Below are 27,485 nucleotides of genomic sequence, written 5' to 3'. Positions count from 1 at the left end.
AGGAACATCAATATATTAACCTTGTTTGATAGTCTAGATTGTGAAAAGTTTTGATAGATATATATATTCGTCATGAATCTTCATAAAAAATTGACTCAGGTTTTCGTCATTTTACACTGAAAATATATAAAAATCCTTACAGTTCTCTGAAAAACCCCCCTCCTAACTGATCCTGCTTGAACATAATTATCTAGATCAATTGTTTGAAAATTTATTACAAATAAATGATTCATCCACAGTTTGCCGTCGTTTAAAAAAAAATTCTTAACATTTCTCTAGAGCACAGCTGAGTCTAGTAATGAATTTGCAAATCATCCTAGCATCACTGATGAGATCTATCGCAGGTCGAAACAGCGTCTGATGTTGAATCATGAATTGGGCTTCAGTTTTCAATAAATTGTTTCTATTGAAAAATGCAATGGAAAGAATACATCCCTTTATTGAACAAAATTTTGGAAACAAATATGGATCTAATACTTATTTTTTCCTTCCTGAAACCAAATGAATTTCTGAAATATTTCTTATAATTTTTTTGTCAATATTTTGTCAGGAAGCGAAATAATTTCAGACATGAACAGTCTGCTAAGCTTCAATTTTTGAAAAATCGGCAATATTATGAAGATGTTTGATTTTTAATGAGTTCGGGTAACAAGAATTTCCTCGAAAGTTTTCAGATTATCATTCAAAAGAATAGAAAATGTTGAAATGTTGAATGGTGGGTATTTTCAGCTTTACCAAAGTATCATCAAATAGAGTTCCTCAAACTTGAACTTTACATCAAAAAGTTTTTCTTCTAGAACTTGTTGAACTATCTGCTAAAATTTTTGAAATATCTAAAAAAAAATCTGTCTATTCAACAATTTTTTGAGTAAAATATATATTTTTTGTTATTTCATTCCGATATGGAATTGATAGTTTTTCAAGATGTGGCTTACATTTACAATACGAATTATCTATATTCCTCGCAGAAAACTCTTTTGAATATGAATGATCGACAGTTGATTATATTATCATCTACAATCAACAGGAAAAATATACCCTTATAACACTGATTTGTGACCCTTTATAAATATGTCTGTGTGATATTGAGAGTTAAGTATTGATTGTAATAACTATAAGGACCACATGCTGAACAGAAATCATGCCACCAATTAAACAAGATTCGAGGACTATTGAAGTATAAATTTCGTGTAAAGTAGAATTTGTCAGAGCATAGTTCATCGTGAATCTTTTTTGATTTTCTAATATATTTTTCAGGAGAGAAACGTGGTTCATAACTTCTTCAAAAATATGTGTCACTTGTTAGCTATAACTTCGTCATTTATTTCACTTAGTAGGAAGAAAATATTATTTGCATTGTGCAGGAGAAGACGCCGAACATTTCACCAATTATTTACTACCAAATATTTTGAATGAGTTGAACAAAAAATATATAAGTTTGTGGTTTGACTAAGTCTGTATTTGTTCAATACAAATGAAGCTACTTTCACATAGAGTCAGTGGGCATACTTGAAGACTGGCTATAAATCAAATCATCTAAAAGGCCAATAATAGGGGAGCCTAAGCGGAGATTTCGGGATTCACTAAAGCGCGGCAGATTAATATACAGGGGTATACCTTGTACCCGGTTAAGTACCTCCACCAAATATGAGCTACATATATAAGGCCGCCTGTGAGGGATAAAGGATCAGATTAGTAAAAAAAAATTGATCGTCAAAAATTCTCGAGCGCGTCAGATTAAGGTAGAGTGAGTTAATTACCTGCTAAAAAGTGTATATTCGAGTAATCTGACAATTTGAGAGTGACGTAAAGAAAGGGGAGGGCAGCAAAGTTGTAAAAAAATAACGTCATTTCGACATCCTCGAACGTAGCTGAATTTTTTATTTTGAAGGAAATAATTTGAGGATAACGAAAAATATATAATATGACGATTTCCGCAAGCCGAAATAACAAAAATTCGTCGATAAAGTTCAATGCTTGCAGCTGTGTGATACCTATATTTCCCTGTCCAAGTTTCTATTCCTCTATTCTCTATTCACATTTTCTCTATCTATTACCCTCTCACTCCATCCCCACTCTGAATTCTGTTGCCATGACGCCATCACAGCTGATCACAGAGACTCGTTCGTGATGAAGATGATGATTAATTAATCAATTAATTGATGGATGTAGCCGTTACTACGTGGTAGGAAATCATAATGAAGAAAAGAGAAATGAAACTGTCTATGTTTTTTACCACTTTTATTTGTAACTAACGTTACTGCAGTTTCGTCCTATAAGGACATTTTCAAACTTATATATTGTATAAGGACATTTTCACACTTATATATTGTATAAGTAGTACGAAACTGCAGTAACGTTAGTTACAAATATTGTATAAGGACATTTTTAAACTTATATATTGTATAAGTTTGAAAATGTCCTTATAGGACGAAATTGCAGTAACGTTAGTTACAAATAAAAGTGGTAAAAACAGACAGTTTCATTTCTCTTTTCTTCAATAATTAATCAATTGATTGTGAAAAATTAAATTTTTTGAGCATTTTTTCAAAATTATTTTCTTATAAATACAAGTATTCTACTTTAAAAACATACAGTAATTTATTTGCATGCTATTTCCTGGACTTTTCAATTAATTAAGTCCAAAGAATTGAAGAAAAATAAAAAAAAAATATCATTTTTGTCAGATTAAGCGTATCCCTCTAGATAATCGTCAGATTATGAGACAGCACGTCTAAAACATAAAGAAGAACCATATATATTTTAATTTGACGCGCTTGAGTATTTCAAAATAGCGAATTTTTTTTGCACATTATAATAATGGCCGCCAGTTTGCGTCAGATCGAAATCGTCAGATTATTGAATGAGAGCTTTTTTGTTGCACTTAACACCCCCTTAGAAAATCTGACGCACTCGATTGAAGTTTTTTTTTCACTTTTAACCCTTACGTACAATCACCCACATCATGCAAACGATCAGATTAACATACCAACATTATTGAAAATACTTAGGACATTGATGCTTTCAATATCTAACGCGCTCGAGTATGTCCATGCAACAGTATTTTTTTAAATATTTGAAAATCTATAGCCGCTTCCCCCACCGATGAAAAGGTATATATTATATTACATTTTTTTCTTCTTATCATCTAAGCTTTGCAACCTAATATGACTCAATGACGTTCGAGTAAATTCCCATTTTGCATCGTGGGTTCCCCTGCTCCAATTCGTTCAGGCCAGTCTCAACTACCTAACCCACAGTCATCGACTTTATGTTGATGATAGACACTACCTTTTCACTGGGAAGTAGTTGTTTTCTGATAGGTGTTCATGTGCATTAACCTACAGTGAAGGGAGTTGAAACTGGCCACAAACAAATTATTCTTTTAGATGATTTGATATATTTTTTTGATTCAATGGATATCAAGAGAAGTTATGAAGATATTCAAAATTAGTTTCACCGTAGAAAAGTGACAACAAGTTTATTATTAACATTTCGTGGACCTGAATTACTTGACGATGAATTACCATGCAGTATAAAATTTTTTGAATTCGACTGGTTCGGTCGAAAAAGAACATTCAATACACTCATTGATGAAGATCGAATTTCAATTTTATGATGGGATGACTGATACAATTGGTAGAGAATACCTTCCATTTCCCATTTGGAAGGATCATAGTTGCCATACCTACTATTTTTTCGTAATTATTTCTCTTACCCTAATAGAGAAAATGATAATAATTGATTAAAAAAAATAATTGCAACTCTACCGACTTTAAATATTACTTGATTTTCACTAGTTTAATGTTATGAATGGATTTTGGAGTTGCAGGTGTTGTTGAATCCTGTTCTACCATAATTGGGGAAAAATAATTCCGACCATGGAAGTCTTCATGGTTTGAACAGTAGAAAAAGCATCGTGTTGAAGATACCTTGGATGCTTATCTTTTATTATTAGCAGTTCGCCTTAACGGAAATAACCAAATTACGCAAGTGATGTTGTATTGCGCAGAAATGAAGAAGGTTTTTTTCCAGGAATAACAGATAATCTCTTCAAGTTTTCAAAATCATTGTAATTTCATCGTGTATATTGTGTTTTATCCAGTCAGCTATTTGGGTGAAATATTTCAATATTCCTGATGTTCTTCATGTTTGTTCATGCATATGCATCTTTCGAGCTTTGTCTGTCATGACGTAAACTCGTAACATAACGAGGCTTAGAGAGTGTAAACTTTCATGACCGCAGATAACTGTGTAAAACCTATTTTCCGGGTGTTTTGGCCGTGGTGTGCAGGTTTAAACGCCTGACGTTCCGTCTACAACGGCGGTTTGGTAACAGTGGTAATGTGGAAACGGTCACAGTGCCCAAGATGATGCGCGCGTTGTTATTCGCGTTGTTCCCAACGTGAAAATTACGATGCCGGTTTTTGACTCTGGTTTTATATTATTATTTGTGTGTATGGCTTGTTTGTGTAACCTTTTTGGACAGGTAGCCAAATTTTATCAATGTTTATTGTCTCTTCTTTCCTTTCGGAATTTACTCTGTGTTTTTGAATTTGTATTGCCATTTACTTTCTACATATATACTACTCTATATCCAAAAATATACAGTGCATTTCTTCAATGTCCCCCCCTTTTATTTTTTGAACGGGTCAACTCGAAAAATTGAAATTTGGGATAATCGAATTAATGCATAAATACTTCATTTTCAAGTGAAATTGACAGATGAAACTTTCAAGATGGCGACTCGGTGCTATCTGAGAAAAAAAATTAAATGTAAAGGGTTTCTTGTGATACAGCATTTTGAAGCTCCTGACGAATACTTCACAACCCTAGAATATGAAGTCAATATCGTCACCTACTACAAAATGGCGGAACATTTAATAATTTCCTGAAGGCAAACACATTAATATCGATATTTCTAGAAATATTTCTTTTAATCTGCCATATGGCAATTCCAACAACCCGATAAGTTTTGTTGAGTTATTTTTTGTTTATAAAAACGACAAAAAAATATCAGTACGACAATGGACATCATTGTTCAGTTAGAATATTCTCATTTAATTTTTGGTTTTACTAGTAGAGAGGTACCACCTCAACAATCTCTAAAATGGTCAATTATCGTCCATTGGAAGATAAAATTGAAGCGATTTTTATAGGTTTTTCGAATCGTCCTATATGTAGAAAATATTTGAGGGAACTTGTATCCAAATTCACAACTACCGGTAGTATACATAATAAAAAGCCCCCTGGTCATCCGTGCATTCCGGAAGAACAGCGAGTGCAAATAATTGGTGAGATGGTAGTAAATCCTGAACAGTGTACTTATTCTGTCGCGAATGTTTGTGAGGTGTCTCCTTCTACTTTGTGGAGACTTTTAAAGAGAAATAGGTATCATCCATACAAAATTAAAATGGTACACCAATTAACTGAACATGACCCTGATCGACGAACAGAATTCTGCTAGATCATGACGGAAACCATTGCAAGGCATCCTACCTCGAATGTACACGTTATTGGAGTGACACCAACCCTCACGTTTTCTGGGAAACACATACCCAATATCAAGAGAAAATTAACGTTTGGGCAATAATATTGGGAAACCATATTGTAGGACCTATATTTATTGATCAGAATTCAACAGGAGAACTGTATATGAATATGCTGGAAACTACTGTTGACCCTCTCATCACTGAAATTGTCGAAGCAAATCCTAATGAATTCGATATGGATATTGTATTCCAACGAAATGGAGCACCACGACATTACTCCAGACAAGTAAGAAACTATTTGAGTACTACTTTTCCTGGTAGTTGGATTGGCCGTCGAGGTTCTACAGAATGGCCAGCCAACTCACCAGATTTGACACCTTTGGACTTTCTTATGGGACTATTTGGAGCAAAAGGTATACGAAACTGAACCTGCTTCAATATTGGATATACGGCAGATAATAATAAATGTTTGTAGAGATATTGATGTTACTGTGTTCGAAACTGTTCGGCGTGAAATATCGAAAAGGCTGCTCATATGTCAAAAAGTTCAAGGCAACCATTTCGAGCATCTTCTGAACTGACCTTAAGCTTATTATATAGTTAAATGTCAATGTATTCAGGCAATTATTAAAAGTTGCGTCATTTTGTAGTAGTTGAATGTATTGACATTATATTCTAGGGTTGTGAATTATTCGTCAGGAACTTTAAAATGATGTATCACAAGACTCCCCTTTCCTTTCAATTTTTCTTTTCCAGATGGCGCCTAGTTTCCATCTTGAAAGGTTCATCTGTCAGTTTCACTTCAGAATGAAGTATTCATGCATTGATTTCATTACACCAAATTTCAATTGTTTGAGTTGACCCGTTGAAAAAATAAAAGGGGGGACATTAAAAAATATACTGCATAAAGAGGCAATAGAAAATTGAAAACACAGCGCAATATCAATAGAAGAGAAGAAACAATGAACAATTATGAAATTTGGCTACCTGTCCTTTATGCAACACAAACAAGGTCATGTAGTCCAATTAAGAGAAACAAAGCCATGCCCACCAATAATGATATAAAGCCAGAGACAAATACAAGCATCATAGTGTCTGCGTTAGGAACAAGGGGAACAATAACTCGAACGCCAACTCGGGCACTACGACCGATACCACATTACTTTTGATAATGTCTACTGCAGTAGTAGGCGAAACGTCCGGCATAAAAAGCTGCAGACCACAACCATAAAACCTGTAAAGTAGCTTTCACACAACGAGGCTCATTTGTTATTTACCTGGCATCATTTTTGTTTCTCCCATACATATGCCAGTTAGTTTGATTGAAATGGGTTCGGCTTTGACTGTATTCGACGAATTCTGAAAAAGTTATGAACCACACGAAGATATATGAAGTGAAATAAGTTGTTCACTATTCTTGCAAATAGTTTGAAAGAATTGAGTAAGAATGACAGTGAGAGACGAGATTTGGACATCGACAATATACATGGAACGAGTGAAGCACACCGAATACAAGCTGGCTATCAGCATGTGATCTTACGTATAAGGCACGCGTACAACGTACTGTTTCGGTATGTCCCTGGAACAAACCAAAGCCACCATTCACCATTCAAATAGGATATTCCATGGTAATAAACTGACTGACAAATCATCTGATATTTATTGGTGACTCTATTATAAATGAAATCAATGGAATGGAAATTGTTTTTTACAGTGGTCAAGTGAATTGAATTTACTAATTCGCGGATTTCTGTACTACTTCTGTATCCAATAAATCTAATTGTTCTTCAACGTAACACATAATCAATGACAACATTACTCACTGATTCAAGATGATTCCTATGCTCCATTTCTGAATGACACAAAACGTCATTTATTTTGCCAACCAGATTCCCCATTTATTGAATACCGAAACAAAATTCAGTCAAAACTAATCAACATTTTTATTGCTTTTGTCTTATCATTTTTTCAGGAGAATCTTCTTGGTCTTATTACCTTTGCAATAGTAGATACTCTTTGTATGTTATGAGGGCACAGAAGAGTTAGAAAGTTATACTCGATTGCTTTATGGCGAGGACATCACCTTGTTCAGATATCTTGGGAATATTTTGAAGTTCTGTATTTATACTTGGAGTTTTCAATGCTCTTTAGTTGCTGCTGTTGGTACTCCTTTTGAAAAACTCCTCAACCCAAGTATTCCAAGCAAAGCGTGCTTTGGAGAGTTCAGCCATGTGACTTTCGGAACCCGTTTTCTTTATCTATTTCGGACGCGTCAGTAAACAATAGTAATGCTTCAATCCAGCTTTGGCTTATGTACTGTAGATATTCTGTAGCTGTTGATGATCATTTCTAATTCCACCTCAAAGTATTACTCAGATAGCATAAAGGTAACCTGGATTCATGTAAGTTATCAAGCATATCATGAAGATACCAATCATTACTTTTAATCATTGTTGGTCCAGGTTGCCGTTGTAACTTTGTCGAGAATGTTATTGACATTGTTGTTAAAGATATTATGACCGAATATCTCGACCTCAAGTAGTCAACTTCTTTGACACTGTATTAACGCAAAAGTCTTTTCAATATGGTTCTATAGGCAAATTTTTGTGAGACGTTTTTATTTCTGGAATCTACGGACAAATTTTTTCCAAAATAATTATTTCTGATTGTGAAATTTGTTCCAAGTTGTGAAAGTTTGTGTGATACCAGTATCATCAGCACAAATGACTTTTCCACCAGATTCAAAACAATGTAAACAAGTAGGATTAATATACTGTTTCATCTCACTGAAAATGATAATTTAGTTACACAAGTTGTAATGGATGATTATATAATTTCTTAAACATTCTTGGAATCTCATGAATTATAAATATGTCAAAACAAATTTCATTAAATATATGGAGTTTCTAGAATTGATTGATGAATACTGTATAATGAAAATAGTGTACAATGGAAATTATGAAAAACTGAAAAGTATAGACCTGGAATAAAAAGGACATTACTGATGAGTTTTTTTGTGAAAACTGTCACATTACGATTGGTTTTTTTAGCTGGCTTGTCAAATTCCCGTCGTATAATTCTATGTAATAGTTGATGTATAAAACGGAAGAAAACTCTTCCTAAAGTTATATTTTTACAAACCTACAGGCATCTCTCAGATTGATGTTTAATTTTTTAAATATTTATTTTAGTGATGAGGTAGGTAGGTCTGAAGTGATTGCATCTGAACTCAATCAAATGAATCTAGTTTTACAACAAAATCAAAATCAAATCAAAAAGTGATCTTTCAGATTGGCTGGCAAAAGTGAGACTGAAAAATCAGATCCGGTTCACGAAAGGGCAGGCACAGTGTATTTGCTCTCATTGCATTGTGAAGGATAGTCCACGACAAAGTTCATAGACTTAGGTTCATAGTAACAGTTACTCAGACTAGTGAGTAACTGTTATCAAGTAGGTAAGCATTACAAATGTCTTATTTCGGGAAAAAGTATCATGTGATTCGTTTCGTGGGGCTGATTCTCCCAGGCAACCTGTAACTAACAAGGCCGGATAGCAGCTCTGGAATAGTACCTGTGGAATGTCTTCTTGAATAATTTTTACGACAGCCATAATGGTGGACCCAAGACATTTCAGTTGATTGGTCTGTACAGGATATTCAAGGTGGAAGATTTTCATCTTAATGGACCTATTCATATGAGAGCATCTGAAAGCACATTGCATTGAGCTTTTTCGCCCTTGATTTGGGTAAACCACAAGCGTTTGCAGAACTGCGCAGAAGTTTATTTCTTCTCCTGATGCAGATTCTGTTTCTGCTGCTCAAGAGTCGTTTAGGAGAACTCCTACCTTGAAACACTTGATTCTGCATGGGTATATTCTAACGCTCATCATTGTAGGGCAGTAGTAGTAATAATCACCCTCACCACTTTTTTATTTATTTATTGGAAACGGGTCAATGTTGAGCATAAGAATCACCTTCCAAAATGTTACATTTCATGATGGAAATACAAGTTTCTGGCAGTTAAGCATCATCCGCTATTGCCATTCAGTACAAAACTGAGCTTGATTTATATGGGTATATGAAATTTGAATTACACATTTCTAGCATTTGTTGAAAGTCACAGTGACAATAGAGTGTTGATTAATATCCAAAAGCAATAACGATTCATGACCGATTTGGATGATTTGTAGTATAGTTTTTACCATGGATTCAGAGTCATCAATAAATAATGGATTCACATTGGTATTACGATTCACTCCAATTGAACTGAACTTTTCATCGACGTTTCGTGAAATCAAATTTAGAAACCTCGCGAACCTGTGAATTTATTTAATGATGATCCGGAACACCTTAAGCAAAATCTGAAAATTGTAGGGGAATACTTGAAAAACTGGGGAAGAATCGGGTGAAAAATTAAAATTTCAAAATCGATGCATAAAATTTCACATGCGTTGAGTTACTTCAAAAATACATGGGGATCAAACTTGCATGGTGATTATTTTTGAATTAGATGTATGGGATGTTCTCAATGGAGTTTTATGTAAATATAAATATTTATTTTGCAAAACCGTTTTGATATATAAACTGCAGGAACTTGGGTTTTTTCGATTGAAATCAAAAGCTTTGATTTGGTTTTCTAATAAAGTGTACAGAAAAATAACAGAAAATGAAGCAAATTTTATGGATTTTATTATCTAGAAGTTATTCTTCGATTGAATAAACTTCAATACGGTTTACTAACGTCAAACTCTTGAAATTAGATCTCTGTTGTCATTTTCTACATGATAAAGAACCATTGGGGTTTCAGTTTCAGTGGATGAACAGATATACGAGCATTTCAGAATCTAATACACAAAGGAAGATGAGAGACAAAAAGACTCCCTGAAAATTGAATGGTGAATACATTTAGGTGAACTTCAAATAGGTGGAGCACTTTTACGATAGTAAAAAGTAAACATATCGATGTGTGATGAAATTGGCCGATAGTTCTACGTAACAAAAAACAAGTATTGTCATAATACTTCATCGGGAAAAATAGAGGAATGGATTTTGGATACTATGTATATCATCACTGACTTAGATTTTTCCAAGACAAAACACAAGCACTACAGGAAAATCCTTAAGGAGCTCTCAGAGCGGTGCCTGGATTTGAATCGCTAGAGATTGAATCCATTTAGAAAAACGTTCTCAGGAAGTTTATTCCACATGGACGCAGTTCTCAAGATGAAAGAGTTCTTGAACAGTGAAGCTTGAGGTGTACTGAGTTGAACCTCAAAACGATGAGCAACCACAGTCCGTCGCGTATTTCTGATATGTACAGCTCTTGGTGAAATCAAATGTGCCAAGTCACTTGAACACTTCCCGCGAAATTATCTATACAAGAGAAACGAATCTCCAACCTTTCTTCGATGTTCCAGGCTATTAAGGTTGAATGTAATGTTCTCGTCTCCAATCAGGCGGATGGCTCTTTTCTGGATGGAATACATCAACGTCAGGATATATTTGGGAAAAGTCCTCCATACATGAATACAATACCCCAAAGAAGGTCTAACTTTATAGAGCATCAAAAGGTTCTGAGGTGTGTACAGTTTTCTGGTTGTATACAGTGTTCCATGCGTTTGAGAAGCAGCCTTTGCAATTCCAGCGACATGATTGTGCCAAGACATATTGGTTTCCATTTCAACCCCCAACAAACTTATTGACGCAGAAAGCGAAATTGTCTGACCTGACATTACTATATTCGGTTCGTAGACATTCATCTTTTTGGAGAAAACTGATGCCTGGGTTCTTGGGGCATTGAACTGAACCTGGTTACTTTCACCCCAATTCCAAATCACTTCTAGATCCTCATTAAGATATGCAACCTCCTGCTGCCGGTGAAGATGTGCCTCCGTAGCCGGTTTCCTGGAATCCAAATGGAATGACGAGACAAGTGTGCTGTCGTCAGCAAAGTAATACATTGGATTCTTGTTTTTTTCCATTAAGTCGTTGATATACAATAAAAAAAGGGTTGAAGACAATATAAATCCCTGGGGAACACCAGCGTTGATGGTGAAAGTATCCGAGAGATATCCATGGACGGCCACTTGCAGGGAACGTTCTTTCAGGAAGCTGAAGAGCCATACACAGAAATGATCCGACAAGTCATATCATCGAAGTTTGGCCAACAAACCCTCATGCCACACACGGTCAAAGGCCTTAGAAATATCAAGCGCAATAGCTCTCCATATTTCTCGATTGCGTTATTCCAAATATGGGTGACATACGATAGAAGGCCGCCTGTTGATCTCTGTTTCCTAAAGCCATATTGATGATCGCTCAAGATGTTGAAGCCTTCCAAATATTTGATGATATGGTGGTTCACGATTTTCTCCATGATACCTCACGAGATATAGATGATCAGGATGGTGTCAAACTTTCTCAAATCACTTTGCTACTTTTTTATTGAAATTGTGTTAATTTCAGATTCCATTAGACTTTGAGTTGTTCGAAGGTATTGCATTTTTGAATTTCTACTCGATGAAATAGAGAACAATTTTCAATACGATTTTAAGCAGAAAAGATACAGAGACGGTGATTTTTTTTCAGTTGAGCCCTTCGGAAAATATTTTCTTTTCATAAATACAATTCTTAAGTTCGGGAGTGAAGTAACTATATTCAATTTTAGTAGTAGTTATATATGAACTTTTGAACTGTTTTCCTGTGACGGAGGGTTTTGGTAGGTAATATTTTTTCCTGTTCTCCCTAATTTGAAACTTTCACATACTCAGAAAAGTTAAAACAAATAAATTTTCTAGAAATATTTCCTTTTCATAGATATAAAACATATTTTTGTTAGTTGTAATCTTGTTATTAATTGAACGCTTATTGCGAGAGTCATGAAGATTTTGATCTGTCAATATTTATAAATGAACTGATATTATTATGAGATGTACCTTCGGAGATGAGACTGAATTCAATTTTCATTTTACGAAAACGTTTCATTTTTGCATTTGAAATTTTGAAGAGTGAAAGGGCACACTTGCCAAAGTTTTCAAGAAACTGCATTGACGTGGATTAACTTTGTACAATTCATGTAAACATCCGCACACTTTCGTTTTCTAAAGAGAATGCCTTAATCAAGTAATTCCGGGTTTGGCTAATTAGTACATTAAATCTCATTGGTTATTCAGAGAAGAATTAAAATTCATGAAATCTAAGAGTGGCTTTAATAATTGAATAGAACTGGCCGATACTTCATGAAAATCCATATTAAAACTCATCAATGCCGCTTATGGTAAGATTTTCACAATGAAGGGTTTTACAAAAAGTGAGACACGTGTTTCATTATACAATACCTTTCTCAATGTTATAAAGCGAAACACGTGTCGCGGTTATCGAAAAACCTTCCATAGTGAAAATCATACAATGAACTGTAATTTAATTTCCATATTTTATGGTATATTACTCCACCTTATCTGATTTTTATTCTCTTAGTCACTCGTATATTAGTTGATCGGACGATTGTCATTTTGATTTCATTGTGGGGGCACTTCGCAAAGATTTTGATTCATAAACTACTGTGAATATAGGAATGCCTTCTGAATGTTTTACGTTGATAACGCTATTTTGAAAGATCTAATTTCAAGCGTTCGTTCTGTTTTTCAATTGACATATTTGTCATTAGTACCTACTATCTACTTTTTGAAATTTAATTCTACTTGAAAGCATGCCTTGAATTACTTACGTTGGCATAGGTATGTGGGGAAATTGTTCACTATTGAATACACACCGTTGTCGCAACACCCCCTGCCAGAGTTGCACCCCAACAATACCGAAAATAAAGAATACGAAGAAGCAGAGCAGCAAGACATTTCCTAGCATAGGTAAGGTGTCCAGGAGAAGCATCACTAATATTCTCATACCTGAAATTGAAAATTATTTGTATTACTGAACAATTTGTTGAATACAAAATCACACTGCTATTATCAAATTTTACGATCAGGTAAAGGTTACGTCTAACGTAACCTGAGTAAATGTGTAAATACTACGCCCGTAGATTGCTGAGGCTTCAACTTTGATGTTTCTAGATATTACTTTCAATTTGTTACACTTAATGATATTTTGTTATTGTTCAAGTCACTGAATTTGGCAGAAAATGGCTTTCACGAATGAAGGAAACAGAGATATGATACAAATTTATTACAAATACGATAGAAACAGTGTTAGGACATCTGAAATGTATTTAAACTTGTATCCCAAAAGACGACAACCACTTTGAACTATGTTCGAATTATTTGGTCGAAATCTCACCGAGTTTGGTTCGTCTGAAAAGCCAATGAGAAAATACGGAGACAAAATCAACAATCAAAATTTGATAAATGAGCTGTGTACGACATTGTGTCCTTTTCAATGCAAATAGAACTTCGAACAAATAACGATAATTTACTAAAATATTGAGACAAAAGTAAATCACACCAAATCCTCAAAATGCTGGCCTTGTTCATGATAACATAAATGTGCCCTTCTTCGAATATTATTCAGTGAACGATTAATTTCCATCCTCGTCAATCTTCCGAACTCTGTTACAATGATGTGTTGAAGGTCCTCAATATTTTGATATTCCCTCTGACCATAAACTCTATTTTTCAGTGTACCCTATAAGAAAGGAGAGTGGTATGATGACTGCTACCTAGGACCTTCCGAATAATTTTTTAGCTTTCAGTACATTATCTACATCATTGTTATCTTTTTTTTTTTCAAATAAACTATTTTACATGAAAATTTATTTTCCTAATTTATTTTCGAGTTTTTAGTTTCTTATTTTCATACTTCCTACTGCCATGCAGTTCTCGGCACGTTTTAACCTTTTACTTTGGTGGTTTACCGCTAACGACGTATCATTTTCAGCCACCCCAAAGACACACAATCTTCGAAACGATACAAAATCTGGATTTGGGTGGAAGATCCATGCTTGTATCCTGATTCCGAGTTGACAAAGTTCTTTGTATACTATAATACTAGTCAATTCCTGTCATTTTATACACATATTGAGGTAGTTGTGAAAAAAATATGTTATCTGCTATTTTGTAGCTGCGGCCATCTTGAATTTACAATGAGACATAATTTATTGAATTGTATTGTCATCAAAACTAAATGTGTGTACCAAATATCACATCGATTTGACATAAGGAAGGGGATCAAACTTCAATTATTAAATTTTTCCCAAGCAAACAGGGCAAGCTAAATAAAATCGTTGAAAAACAGTTTTTGTCATTGAAAGTGACATTTTTCAGTGGTATTGAAACATGATGTTTACGAAGTAGCGTGTTAAAATATTTTTAACACTAGTGTTTCGACAAAATATCAATAAAAAACAAAAATATTCAATTTTCAAGGAAGTTTTATTATGAACAATAGATATAGATACAATGGAATTCTGTTACAAATGTATTATATACATTAATTACATTATTATTATTATTATTTATGAACAATAATATGAAAAGTACAATTAGAACAACTGCTGATATTAAACTTGGGACGCTGAAGAGTCTTGTAATATATTTGAACTATCTGTGTTGACAATTTCATGAGCATTAACATTTAATTTTCGAAGTGAAATGTAAGTGTAACGCTGGAACTAGCTGTTGGGATTTTTCTTTCAGCAATAGCCTTTTTTTAAGGAATAGATTGATCGATATAACCCTGAATTCCATCCCATGTGCTTTTTAATATTCGTTATATTCGTTCCTGATTCTACTAGCAAAGAAGAAGAAGACCTGAAACAGTGACCTGTATATTCAGAAACGTGTTTATATCAATTGGGTTGGCATTGTATTTATAATTTGAGTATTTCAGAAAAAAAAAGTTCATGATTGCACAGTGAAAAGTATTTCTTTTAAAGAAGATCATAGGTTGTTTTGAAATTTTTATCTCTATTGGAGAAATTATTACTTCATGCCAACAGCGCATGTTCCACAAGAGAATCACACTTTTTTTAACGAAGAAATAAAATTTCTTGGCTTTTTAACGGCACTATTCGTTTGATTATATTATTGCGAAGATGAACAATTTTGAATCAATAATATATAATATCATCTCAAAATCCACTACCAATGTAAAAATAAAAATAAACTGTTTCAAATGGAGAACAATATCAACTTGATCTGAAAACATATTGTTTGTTTGAATTCAAAACTGTATCCTTTCAAATAACTCATTTCATTCATAACAAGAGTATTGTAAATCTATATACAAAACTATATTATGATCCACTGAAGATAACAAGAATTTTGTATAGAATGAACAGAGTTTCTTTTAAAGAAGAATTTCATTCATTTCAGATTGAAGAAAACTGTTTTATTTGAACATAGATATTATTGAAAAGAATTTGTATTTAGTATTATGAGAAACTAACAGTGTAGAACAGTGTTGTACGCGACAGTATGTGTTGGAAAGTGACGTTGGTGTGTTGTGATTTTAAGGAGGAAGTATTTTATGTGTCTGTAGATAGTGCAATTCTTTTCTACCATAATCTACCATAATGGAACAGATTGTACAACACTGGGGTCTTATATAGTTGAAAGATATTTTTATAGGTAAGTATTATAATTGGATAAAATTGAGGTGTTTGGGTTACTTGAGAAAGAAATTATGCCATCAGTAAGTACTGCATTGTATACCTAGTACCGAAGAGAAAGTGGTAAACTTTAACAGTAACTCTTAATTTTGGCCTCATTTTGCGAAAATTATATCAATGCTTTGTAATTTTTCACGCATGCATTATTACATTTGCTCCGCAAGTGTATATTAATTTGAACTGAAAAATTCTCCACGTTGATTCAAATTCGCCAATCTCTTATTTTGTTTTAAATAAGTGCATCTTCTCTAAATAAAATTTGATTTTCTTTTATACCGAATTCTTTTTTCATTGAAAGAGAGAGGTAATTATAGTTTCGACAATAAATTATGATACAAAAAATACCAAAATAGGAACCAGTAGGTATAAAAAGCACCTACATGTGACAGCCACTTTCTGATTTCAACATGTAAATGTTTGTTGAATTCCGAAACGTCTTTGCTTTCTGTAATTACTTCAGAAATCTTTTTATGTTATTCATTGTGTTCATTTTTCATTTATGTTATCTTTTAGGAATGTAAGAAATAGGTAGAAATATTACCAAACTCACTAGAGGAGAAATCAGAATTTCCCAAAACGTGGAAACAGTGAATGTTTTTATTTAAATAGAGTTTGTATGATCATGAGTTAGATTTTTTAAATGAAACATTTTATATTTTCCATTGATCCTCTAATATTACTTACACAACGGTTTTGAAAGGCAATTTTTCTGTAAAGACTTCTATCCACTTCAAAGAGATTTGAAGTACGTCATGTGAATTTATTATTTATTTCTGATCAAGGAATGTTTAACCACCTTTTTACTTGATAGAAATCGTATGTTGAACAATAAGACCTCAGACAAGTTTAAAATTTTGAGGGTTGTCGTTCGTATGCGCACAACAATTGGGTTGGTTAACGGAATAAATCCTCTCAAACAGTTTTTTATTAAAAAAAATATATATTTTTTTTATTAAGTGGCAGCCGTTTTCATAGTTTTGCCTATCTAGATATTTGAAATGATGGCTAACGATGATGTGCTGATTTTTTCTTTCGTTTCAGAATCCATGTGATGTTCCGGCAATTGTAGATTAACAAAAGCAAAATGCAGAACTTGATAGACGATAGTGATTTTTTTAATGTTATTTACCAAAATGGCATCTAGTTTCAAATACTTTATTTTGTAAAATTACTAATAAATTGATTCATTTTCTTGTCTGAGTTGTAATGTTGTATAGGCTTCGATTTTATTTTATTTGTTAATTTGCATTTTGTCAAGAATATGTCACTTCTTTTTATATATGTTTTCTTATTGAATATTTATTTCTGTTATTTGTATAACTGTATGATCTCTCAATAGTGTGCGGTTGAAATATGACATTTTAGCAAAGATTGACAAAGAAAATTCAGTTTTCTACTATGTTTTGTTTTTTATCATATGCTTTTTCAAGTAAACCAATCATAATATATAATGTATTATTCAATTTGTTCCCTTACCACTATAGCTGTTCATATTACACACGAGACAGAAGCATGACACGATATAAACAGAAGCATGAGTTCATCTTTAATGAAGTAAATGAGTTTATTTGATTTATAAAAATAAAAGCGTCTGAATGAAAAATGCTTCTCTTCAAAGAAAAACAAAACAGTTAATTTCTCCTAGGAAGATATTCAAATAGTGTTCCAAGTTAACGTATCATTCTTTCAAAACCCAAAAAGTTTCACTTTTGCTCCCACTAAAGAATGCATACTTACTTCTCTTGAGCTATTGCGATGATTTCTATTGAAATGTATGCACAATCTTGGTGGAATATTTTTTTATTTGAAAGAACCGTTTATTCAGTCCATTTGAATTAATAATTCAAATTCAACTTGAGAGAATATATTTCCCAGTTTATAAAAATATTTCTTCATGAATATAGGAGAGCAAGATTTCTTTAAATCGGATAATGTTCTTCACTTTGAGACTTTTATTTTTACTGTGTGATAACAGAAGGGTGTAATGCTACGTATATAGTCAATGTGTTTTCCAACAATACAAAAAGAACGACCGATTTTCGTTTTTGTATTTGAAATTTAAACAATCAATGATTAATCCATTTAATCCATTTAAGGTCTTCTATTAATGAATGATACAACTCTTCTACCATTCCAAAAAAAATTTTATATTGCAAAAAACAGTTATACGTCTAATATCTAATGCCAACTTTAAAGATCATTGTCGCCCACTTTTTATTCATCTCAAAATTATGCCGCTTCCTACAACTTTTGTATATGAAACATTGATTGAAATTCATAAAAGTTAATCAAAATACATTTTACAATCGCAACAACATGAATATCCTACAATATAAGGAAATCTGATAAGAACTGAGAGATTCAGACTGAGCACCTCACAAAATAATTCATTGAATTTGAAATTTTATAATAAGTTACCATGTCACATAAAACAACTCAGTTTCTACTGTTTCAAGCAAAAACTGAAATCATTTTTTTTAATCACTGTTTTTATTCTACAGATGAATACATGTTATACAACATAGATAATTCATGTGACTTTGAGTGAGTAACAATTGTTCTCATTTTTAACATTAGTTGATTGATTGTTTTCATTATTATGTACACTGTTCTGCTACACAAGCATTGTGATGGTTTTATTTGTATATATGACGTCATATTTATAAATTTTTGTGTTTTGACTTGCTACAAATATTTGTTCAAATGTATCACGTAGCCAATAAACTATTCTATTCTATTCTATTCATATATATGGCGTTTCGTCAAAGTCAAAGCCTATTATGATAACAATAAATTTTTTTCAATGTCTCCAATTTTTCGAAAACATATGATACATCATTGAAAAGATAAAATCTGATCTTATTCGAAACAGAAAGGATCCAAAGTAGCCCCCATAAGAAAAAATAAAGTTGATGACGGTGGCTGGAAGACGAAACGTCGGATAGCAAATCTGAAAACATCATTATGTAGCAGGAAAAAAGTGACAATATGCAAGTGCAATTTATTTTCGAACCCTTCGAAAAATTAAACCAGAAAAAAATAAAAATCATTTTTCGAAATTTCTGTTTTATCCGGATATCTCCGGATATACTTGGAATTCCAGAACTTTTTCAATGGCATATTTTAAGTAAGGTAAATGCGCAACTTTGTCCCAATTCTACCATCTTCGTATCTCTCATATTTCCGAGATTCCAAAGGTGAGGATCGAATTTGAAACACCCAGTATACAATATGATTAAATAGATACCTACATGCACTTATGAAAGTTTTGTACATTTGTTTCGAAACCTGATGAAATGGTTATATATCAAATAATATTGTAGTTTCAATGATACTTGTTCAATTCATAATATTGTTTTTTTGAAGTCGACAGGAAAAAATTAAATTCTCCATATAACAAGAACAGAACTGAGCCACCCATGAATGGAGGAATATTTTTGAAATAACGTTTCAGTATTCCTGCAAAACACAAGATATTTCTTATCACGGACAAGTCCAATTATCCTAATGGAAAGTATGGAAGTGTAATTTTTTCATCGACTGAACGTTATTGAAAAAATCCAATCGATATCACGAAAAACGTTGTGAAATGGAAATTACACGAGTAACAGGTAAACGACTTATTTTCTTACGGAATATAACGAGAAGCATTTCATTCTGCCCAACGTTACATTTGTATTTCACGTTTTCGACGGAATGTGCAACAGTTACATGCTTTGAGCAATGATGGGGAAAATGGTTTCCTAATGATCAAATAGTGCTATTGCATTGCAGGAGCCGCCAACGTAGCGATCTACATTCGGAATTACGACGTCATTTGTGCTCGTTCAGCTCTGAGTATGATGCAGAATAATATCATTCGAACCGTATCTTCTCGTTTATTTTTTTTTATTTTGCTGCCTGTAGGTACAAGCGATGCTGAGATAAAACGAATATTTTGTAAAGTATTGTTTAACTCTATGCATTATAGATGAAGACACCTTTATATTTTCGATATTTGAAGGTTATGTTAGGTTAGGTCCAGAGTGAGTCTATTCAATGTCCCACCGCAACCCGCAAGGGTTTATTGTGGCTCATACCTATTCACACTTGACCAAATGAACCCAGCTTCCTAACGACGCCGATTAGTTTGTATGGCGAGTTGTCTTTCAGGTCAGATGGTAAGAGTACGGCTCTGACAAACTCTGAAAACCTGATTTGGTCCCCAGCGGGGTGGGCACAAAGCATGTGCCCTGCTGGTTTATCATTTTCCAAACAGAGGTGACACATACTGTCTTCCGACAGTCTGAGTCTCTGCATATGATGATTCAAATGACAGTGACCTGTAAAAAGGCATGTTAGACATCGCATCCCTACTGTAGCCCAACAACTATTTGGTATCAAGCTTCGAAGGGTGAATAAACGCCTTAGAGTGAGCCAATCCTGGAAGATTCTACCAGAAGTCAATAAATCTTCTTGCCATCCAGTGACAGGTTCTCCTCAGATGAAGCTGCTTGCAGCACCCTCCTTTGTAAGGGAGTCAATTCAGTATCCTCATTGCTTTCCAGGCCAGTATGGCCAGGAATCCAGACCAGAGACAATCTGTTAAGCCTTCCTATCGAGAAGAGTCGTTTTTGGCAATTTGCTACCAACTGACTAAAAACACCTGTACCAGAACCGGAAGGTATTTTTGGATCCATCTGAAAGCCAACAACTATCTGCTCTTAATATTTTCTTCTCCAGGAGGAACTCGTCCTCTCTACTCGGGAACAATACTTTAAAAGGCAGTTCGAAGGTAGCAGTTGGAGGCATAAAGTCAGAGGTCATTTTCAGAATGATGTGACTCTCATTCTGATGTGACTCTCAGTGTCAACCAACACTCTGTTGCAATCTGCATTGAATTGATTTGTGCAATTGGCAATGTGTACAAGTCAATATGCAGTCCATCTAGCCTCTCTCTCCAGAAAAATATGGAGAGGAGGTAGATCTAGAAGGATCTCAATGGCTGCTGACTTTGTGGTACTGATGACTCCACTGATGACCAGACAAGCCTGTCTCTGGATATTCGAAGGAATTCACATTTGAATGTTCAGAGGGATATATAATTTAAAAAATCTGATCTCCAGACACGGCCAACAGCGATATTGAACAAATTAGTGTCATGATTAGTGTTCCATGAAGAGAATAAACAATTGGTCTGTCAGAAAAAACACAGTGAGATTTCTTCATTAACTTTTGTAATATTAGTGAAATATTAACGAAATTTTTGGTTGTTTTGTGTTGATGCTCGAAGTAGCAGAGAAGATACTGCAGATTTCTACTCGAGACGACCCCACGTTCTCCAAAGTGGTTGCATTGGATGTTATTTTCAATGTAACTAGTAGTGTTATTGAAATCTCTGATAATTAATGGTTCAATACATGTGAATATAGGATATTGGCGAAAAATCAAGGTTATCCACGCCTGAGTTTCATTAACTGAAAATATTCAAAGATGAACTCAGAAGATGTTTTATTTGCTACAAGATTGAGCCCTAACAACTGAAGTTATAGCAAACATTGACAACGAAAAATTAGATTATTGCTATTGGGCTCAAGGTAATTTCATAAGTTACATACATTTTCAAAGAAAGTTTATATTTACTGGTGAGATTACATTTATCTACAGGAAACATTGAGTCAATGCCTGGTGTGGGATTTAAGGAAACATAATAATTGGAACTATTTTCTGGAGTTCGTTCAGTTAACTCCTTAGACAGAATATTTTGGAATGACATTGAAAAACTTCCCTTCATGACAGTACATTTGTATTTGCAGCAAGATGAAGCATTCATCTATAATTCGTGAATCGTGCAATCAAAAATGGAGTCAATGAAACAAGGTCCAGAAACCAGTGTGAATTTTGCATCAGTATAAGACGGGTTTTTTCAAAATATCATCGTACTCAAACGGTATAGTCGAACAAAATCGCAAATGACTCCAAAAATGTAATCGAATAGAGGAAGGACTAGCTGAGGCAGGTGGGGCAATGACAAACCTGTCGTTTGTTGTTCGTTTCAGCCTCGTTCGAGAAATGATACTCTGAAGGAATTTGATTTTCAATTATCGGAAATTATCGACTTTATGTTGATAATACCTTGCACTAACGAGTGACCAAATAGCCCGAAACCGGTGTGGAAATGGCAATGTGCACAATTCTATTTGTAGTCCTATCTAGCCTCTTTCTCTTGAAAAATGTGGAGAGATCTAGAAGGACTCCATAGCCGCTGACGGTGTGGTACTGATGGCACCAATAATTGAAAATCTATTGCGGCAGTTGTATAGCCAACAGCACATGCAGGAAAAACTTCAGTGAAAAATCCTGCACTGACACCTGTCGGATATAATCCAACGCCCTTCGTCGTAGTTGGGGAGTAGTTGTTTTCTGATAGGTGTCAGTCCATTAACTTCCAGTGGAGGTAATTTAAGACTGGACTGAACGAATTGTTCTTTTAGATAATTTGATTTACAGCCAGTCTCAAAGTATGCCCACTCAATTTGTGAACTAGATTTTCATATCATTACTATTTGCAAAGTTATTGTGAATTTTGAATTAAGATGCCACGGAGGAATCGAAGACCCTTGAAACTCAGTAAAAACAACACAATAATATTTGGCTCAAAAACGCTACGTTACGTTAAATACATTTCTGAACTTCTCTTTCGACAAACTTTGGTGGTTTGGTGGAAACGGTAGTCCCAGCACGTTTTAGGTTTTAATTGAAGAGCTGCCGCCTTTATCGCCATCAAAAAGTTTTCAGTCCTGCCTGAATGTATAAAAAGCCAATCTTGCTGAAGTCTGCGCCAGTTTATAGAGTTTCGACTAATTGAAACAAAATATTCTACGAACGCCGTCGTTATTTTCTACCAAATTTAAGTTATTATAGATTTTTTTTTGTTTTTGAGTTGGTTCATCAGTAGTGACAATTTCCACAAATATCTATTACATATACTACCTGGGCTGAAAAGTCTAGGGGCTAACACAAGGTGGTGCTAGTCTTATTGCATTCACCGAAATTCCATGATATTCTACTCATAAGTTTGTGAGTTATTGTGTGAAGAGTGGCACTAATTTTGTTATTTTCAAAACGATGTATCAAAACAATACCGTGTTTTAATATTACACTGCTTCTTGATGGAAAAAAAATACTGTTCACGTGAAGCAATAGCTTGAAAAGTATTATAAGGACTCCGCTCCATTAGAAACAACAAATAAACGTTGGTTTGCTGACTTCAAACGTGATCGAGAGACACCGATGACGCAGAAGGCAGTGGACGTCCAAATAGATCAGTAACACCAGAGAGTATTAAAAAAAATCCACAAAATCGTTTCCAATGACCGAAAAGTGAAGTTGCGTAAATTAACTGATATTGTAAAGATATCAAAAGAAGTGTTGACTTTATATTGCATGAGCATTTTACGAGAAAGCTTTGTTCAAAGTGGGTGCCGCACTTAGAAATTTCAAATAGAACACCCTATATATCATTTTTAAATTCTGCATCAAAATCCAAATAACTATATACTTATCTCTCATCGTTTTTAAAATAATCATTTTGTAATTTTTTTTTGACGAAAACATGGCATTCTTAATATTTAATATGGCATGAATTAACTGATATATCGAACTCAACTTCTATCATTTCAGAATGAAACTCAAATCTTATTTTATACAGAGTGTCTGAAAAATACGTCTCAATTTGTATCTTTGATAAACAACCATAACTGATTTTTTTAAATCTGTTTGAAATCTGTTTAAAATCTGTTTTTTTCCGTTAACCAGCTGTCGCACCCCTACGAACGACAACCCTCAGAAGTCGAAACTTGTGCGATCTGAGGATTAACGAGGTAACCTTTTAACGTGTGATTCCTAACACGGAACACCCTGTATATTATTCAATTTTTGAATTCAATCAAACAATGTGAACAACTTTGATCGACTGTGTCTTATACCTATTTTTGACCGTTTATGAGATATGAACTATTTAAAAAAAATGCTCCTATGCAAAAATAAAATCAAAAATCAAGTGCATAATACACACATTCTTGAAATTTTAGCTTAGGTCTCGGACCTTCTAAAATTCACTCCTTCAATGCATATGGTGAAACTTTTCTATTTCCAATCATCTACTCGAATATCAAAAGAGTTTTAAACATTAATTTTGAATTTCACAACCGAATTTCGGCACGGATAATGGTGTGTCATGATCTAAGGCTGATTCAAAAAACAAAATAATTGATTTGACAATAACTTGTTGAAAGCTAATTAATACAGATTTTTGTATGATTTTCATTATAAAGGGTTTCACAAATACCGCGACACGCGTTTCGCTATACTATAGCTTCTTCAAGCGTAAACTATCCGAGTTTCATATTGAAGTGTAATGAGTCCGGTGACTGGTGATATGGAAAATGCAATAAACATTTTAGGATATTTTTAAGCTTAACCCAATGCATCAGTATCTAGTGCTGCGGTTGATTCGGGAATATCTCGAACTTCTATATGGAGAATTTTACAAAAACATAATATGCACGATTATAAATTAATTAAGGCTGCAGGCTTTGCATTGAGATGATTCACCAAAACTGGTAGAATTTTGCAAAATGGCACTAACATGGAAATACGAAGACCCACACTTTTTGAAAAAAATTATATGAACTGATGAATCACAATTTTTACGTGAGAGAATATTCAATTGTCGAAATAATCACTTCTGAGCAAAGGGGATTCCAACAAAAATTCAGTTTTAATGTTTTTTGTATGCTCATAGATGATAAAGTTCCTATTTGCATTTATGAAGTAAAGTTGAATTCTGAAAAATATTTAGATATTCTGAGATCGACTGTGAGTGATTTTCTGGATAATTTGGCCCTGAACTTATCTCGGAATTGTTGGTATTAGTTGAATGGAGCTCCTGGACATTGCACACGTGGAGTGAGTAGAGAACTAAGCGATATGTTCGGAGATCGGTGGATACGTCGTTTGGGTCCTTGAATTTGACCGCTTCGATTACCGGATCTAACTCCCCTAGATTTTCTCCTCTGGGGAAAAATCAAAGAAGAGGTATCTAGAACACCTATCTATATGAAACAGTAACTGAAAGATCTGGTTGGATGTGTCTTCGAGGAAATCAAGCCATCGGAAATCCGCAGAGCCACGACTTATCACGTAATAACATCAATCCATCAATGTTTACAAGTCAGCATTTCAAGCACATGAGCTATTGAATTTTTATCATATCAGTATCAAATGTCTAATAATTGCGAAGATAGTTTCACAATATTGTCTCTTGTTTTCTAGGGTAGAATTATTTTTGTTATCAATTTAATTTTGAAAAGTGTTCGTTCTTGTGTCGAAATATTAGATAATGTTTGTCATACATCCACTATGGAATTTCATTCATGTATTCCATTAAACCTTTCTGAACTAATGTAAAGTCATTATTCATTTTTCGTTTTTGTTCAATAATACATTTTTCCCAGAATTTTGTGTTTGAAATGTTATATTTGTGTAGAAGAATTCATATCTCATAAACGGTCAGAGATAGATATAGAACATAGTTGATTGAAGCTGTTTACATTACTTGACTGAATTCGAAAATTGAATAATATACAGGGTGTTCTATTTGAAAAAAAATAGTTATGGTCGTTTATCGAAGATACAAATTGAGACGTATTTTTCAGATACTCTGTATAATATAAGATTTGGGTTTCATTCTGAAATATCAACCACCATATCTTATCTCAATGTAGCAAGAAGTTGAGTTCTATGCATCAATTAATTCATGCGATATTAAATATTAAAAATACCATGTTTCCGCTACAAAAATTACAAAATAATCAAAATTTTAAAAACGATGAGAGATAAGTATAGAATATGTTCAACAAAAGTAATTCGTATTTTGATGCAGAACTCAAAAATGATATAATATATAGGGTGTTCTATTTGAAAATTTCAAGTTGATGTCTGTTACATGTAGATGTGGCAATATTGCGGTGATGAAAATATTTTCAAACGATAGATCACAACCATTTACATCGGTAACTAAAATTTAAAACTCTCATCTTTTTTTGTTCTCTAGATACGTCTAATAGACCATCGAATATGGAATACCCTGTATATATTTTGCACCTGTTAAATCTCAACTTGGGTATGGTTTGACAGCCTAGGGAATGATAAAATACCCATATGAATTGTTTGAATTTGATACAAAAACGGATTTTCAGACTAATGTATACAAAAATGGATTATATTTCAGTGATGATATATCAAATGTCAAATGTATAATGGGTTATTTTTGAATATATTGATAGTGAAATACAAAAAAGACAAACATGACGAATACACATTTTGTAATTACAATGCATGGACCATTTGTTACGGAAACGATTTCCTTCATACTATCTTTTACCGAAAGTGTCCAATGTAGAACTTGTGTACCTAACTGAAAATGATCAACACCCACGATTTAATGAAAACCAAACTGAAAGCTGGACTTTGAGGAAATCTAGAATATTAACTCATCATATGCCAGACATGAAAAATTATTGATTATCTTCCATAGATATTGGGTTTTGGTCCGTTTTAATGTTATTTCTTTTTGTCGCTCTATATCTCAATGAATGTTTATTCCAGCACCGGGTCGTGGTATATATTAAACGATAGAGAATTGTGTAGGTATTTTACTTCATTTTAGTTTGTTACTATATGATGTCGTTAGACAATTCTCGCTAATTTTTCTCTACTTGTTCAAATTCGTAGACAGAAAAATCAACCACACATTGGGCAATGATGACCCTGTTGGAGACTGATCCATCACAAACGATGCGTGAGATGAACTGGGCGTTAGCTCCTATGCGATTTTTGATTGTTCAGAACGTATGGGAATAATAAAGAAGCTCGAAAAGTTGGTGCCCCACGATTTGAACGACCGACAGAAATTGTCACGTTTAGAGGTTTGTTTTTCTTTGCTTGTGCAACTCACCAAAAACAGCATGGCTGCTGTCGCTCACTATAACTTTTTGCAACCAGGGTAAACAATCACAGCAGAATTCTATTGTGAGGAAATTGACGAAATGTACCAAAAGTTAATGTGCGTGGAAGTCATGCCTCGCCCATCATACTTCCCAGACCTTTTACCAACACATCCACCATCTTTTCAAGCACTTCGATGAGTTTTTCAGCGGTAGATCCTTCGCCAATCACAACCAGGCGAACTTTGTCGACTTCATCGAATGTCGGCCACCCCATCTTCATGCTGACTGCTTCGAACGCCGTTGGTAAAAGTGCCTTGAGTCGTATTGCCTGATTAAAATTTAGCTTATTTCGATTACATTTTAATAATTATTCACTGTCATTT

The 27,485-nt window shown here is 33.8% G+C and overlaps 1 protein-coding gene across 4 annotated transcripts in view; it reads right to left on the bottom strand.

The window, feature by feature from the left end:
- The window catches only part of LOC111504603 (voltage-dependent T-type calcium channel subunit alpha-1G), a 639,024-nt gene that overhangs the window by 167,284 nt on the left and 444,255 nt on the right, over positions 1 to 27,485 (bottom strand). For all 4 annotated transcript variants that reach the window (XM_074179901.1, XM_074179899.1, XM_074179902.1 and 1 more), the window contains exon 6: positions 13,217 to 13,394. In XM_074179901.1, the coding sequence (XP_074036002.1) occupies positions 13,217 to 13,394 (178 nt within the window). The remainder of the gene's footprint in view (positions 1 to 13,216; positions 13,395 to 27,485) is intronic.

The sequence above is a fragment of the Leptinotarsa decemlineata genome, unplaced genomic scaffold, assembly GCF_025532065.1.
Source record: "Leptinotarsa decemlineata unplaced genomic scaffold, Ldec_3_MD MMD2_tig00026282_RagTag_RagTag, whole genome shotgun sequence".
In the NCBI taxonomy this organism is placed as follows: Eukaryota; Metazoa; Arthropoda; class Insecta; order Coleoptera; family Chrysomelidae; genus Leptinotarsa; species Leptinotarsa decemlineata.
Note: the sequence above shows the minus strand (reverse complement) of the source record. Positions and strands in the feature narration are given on the sequence as shown.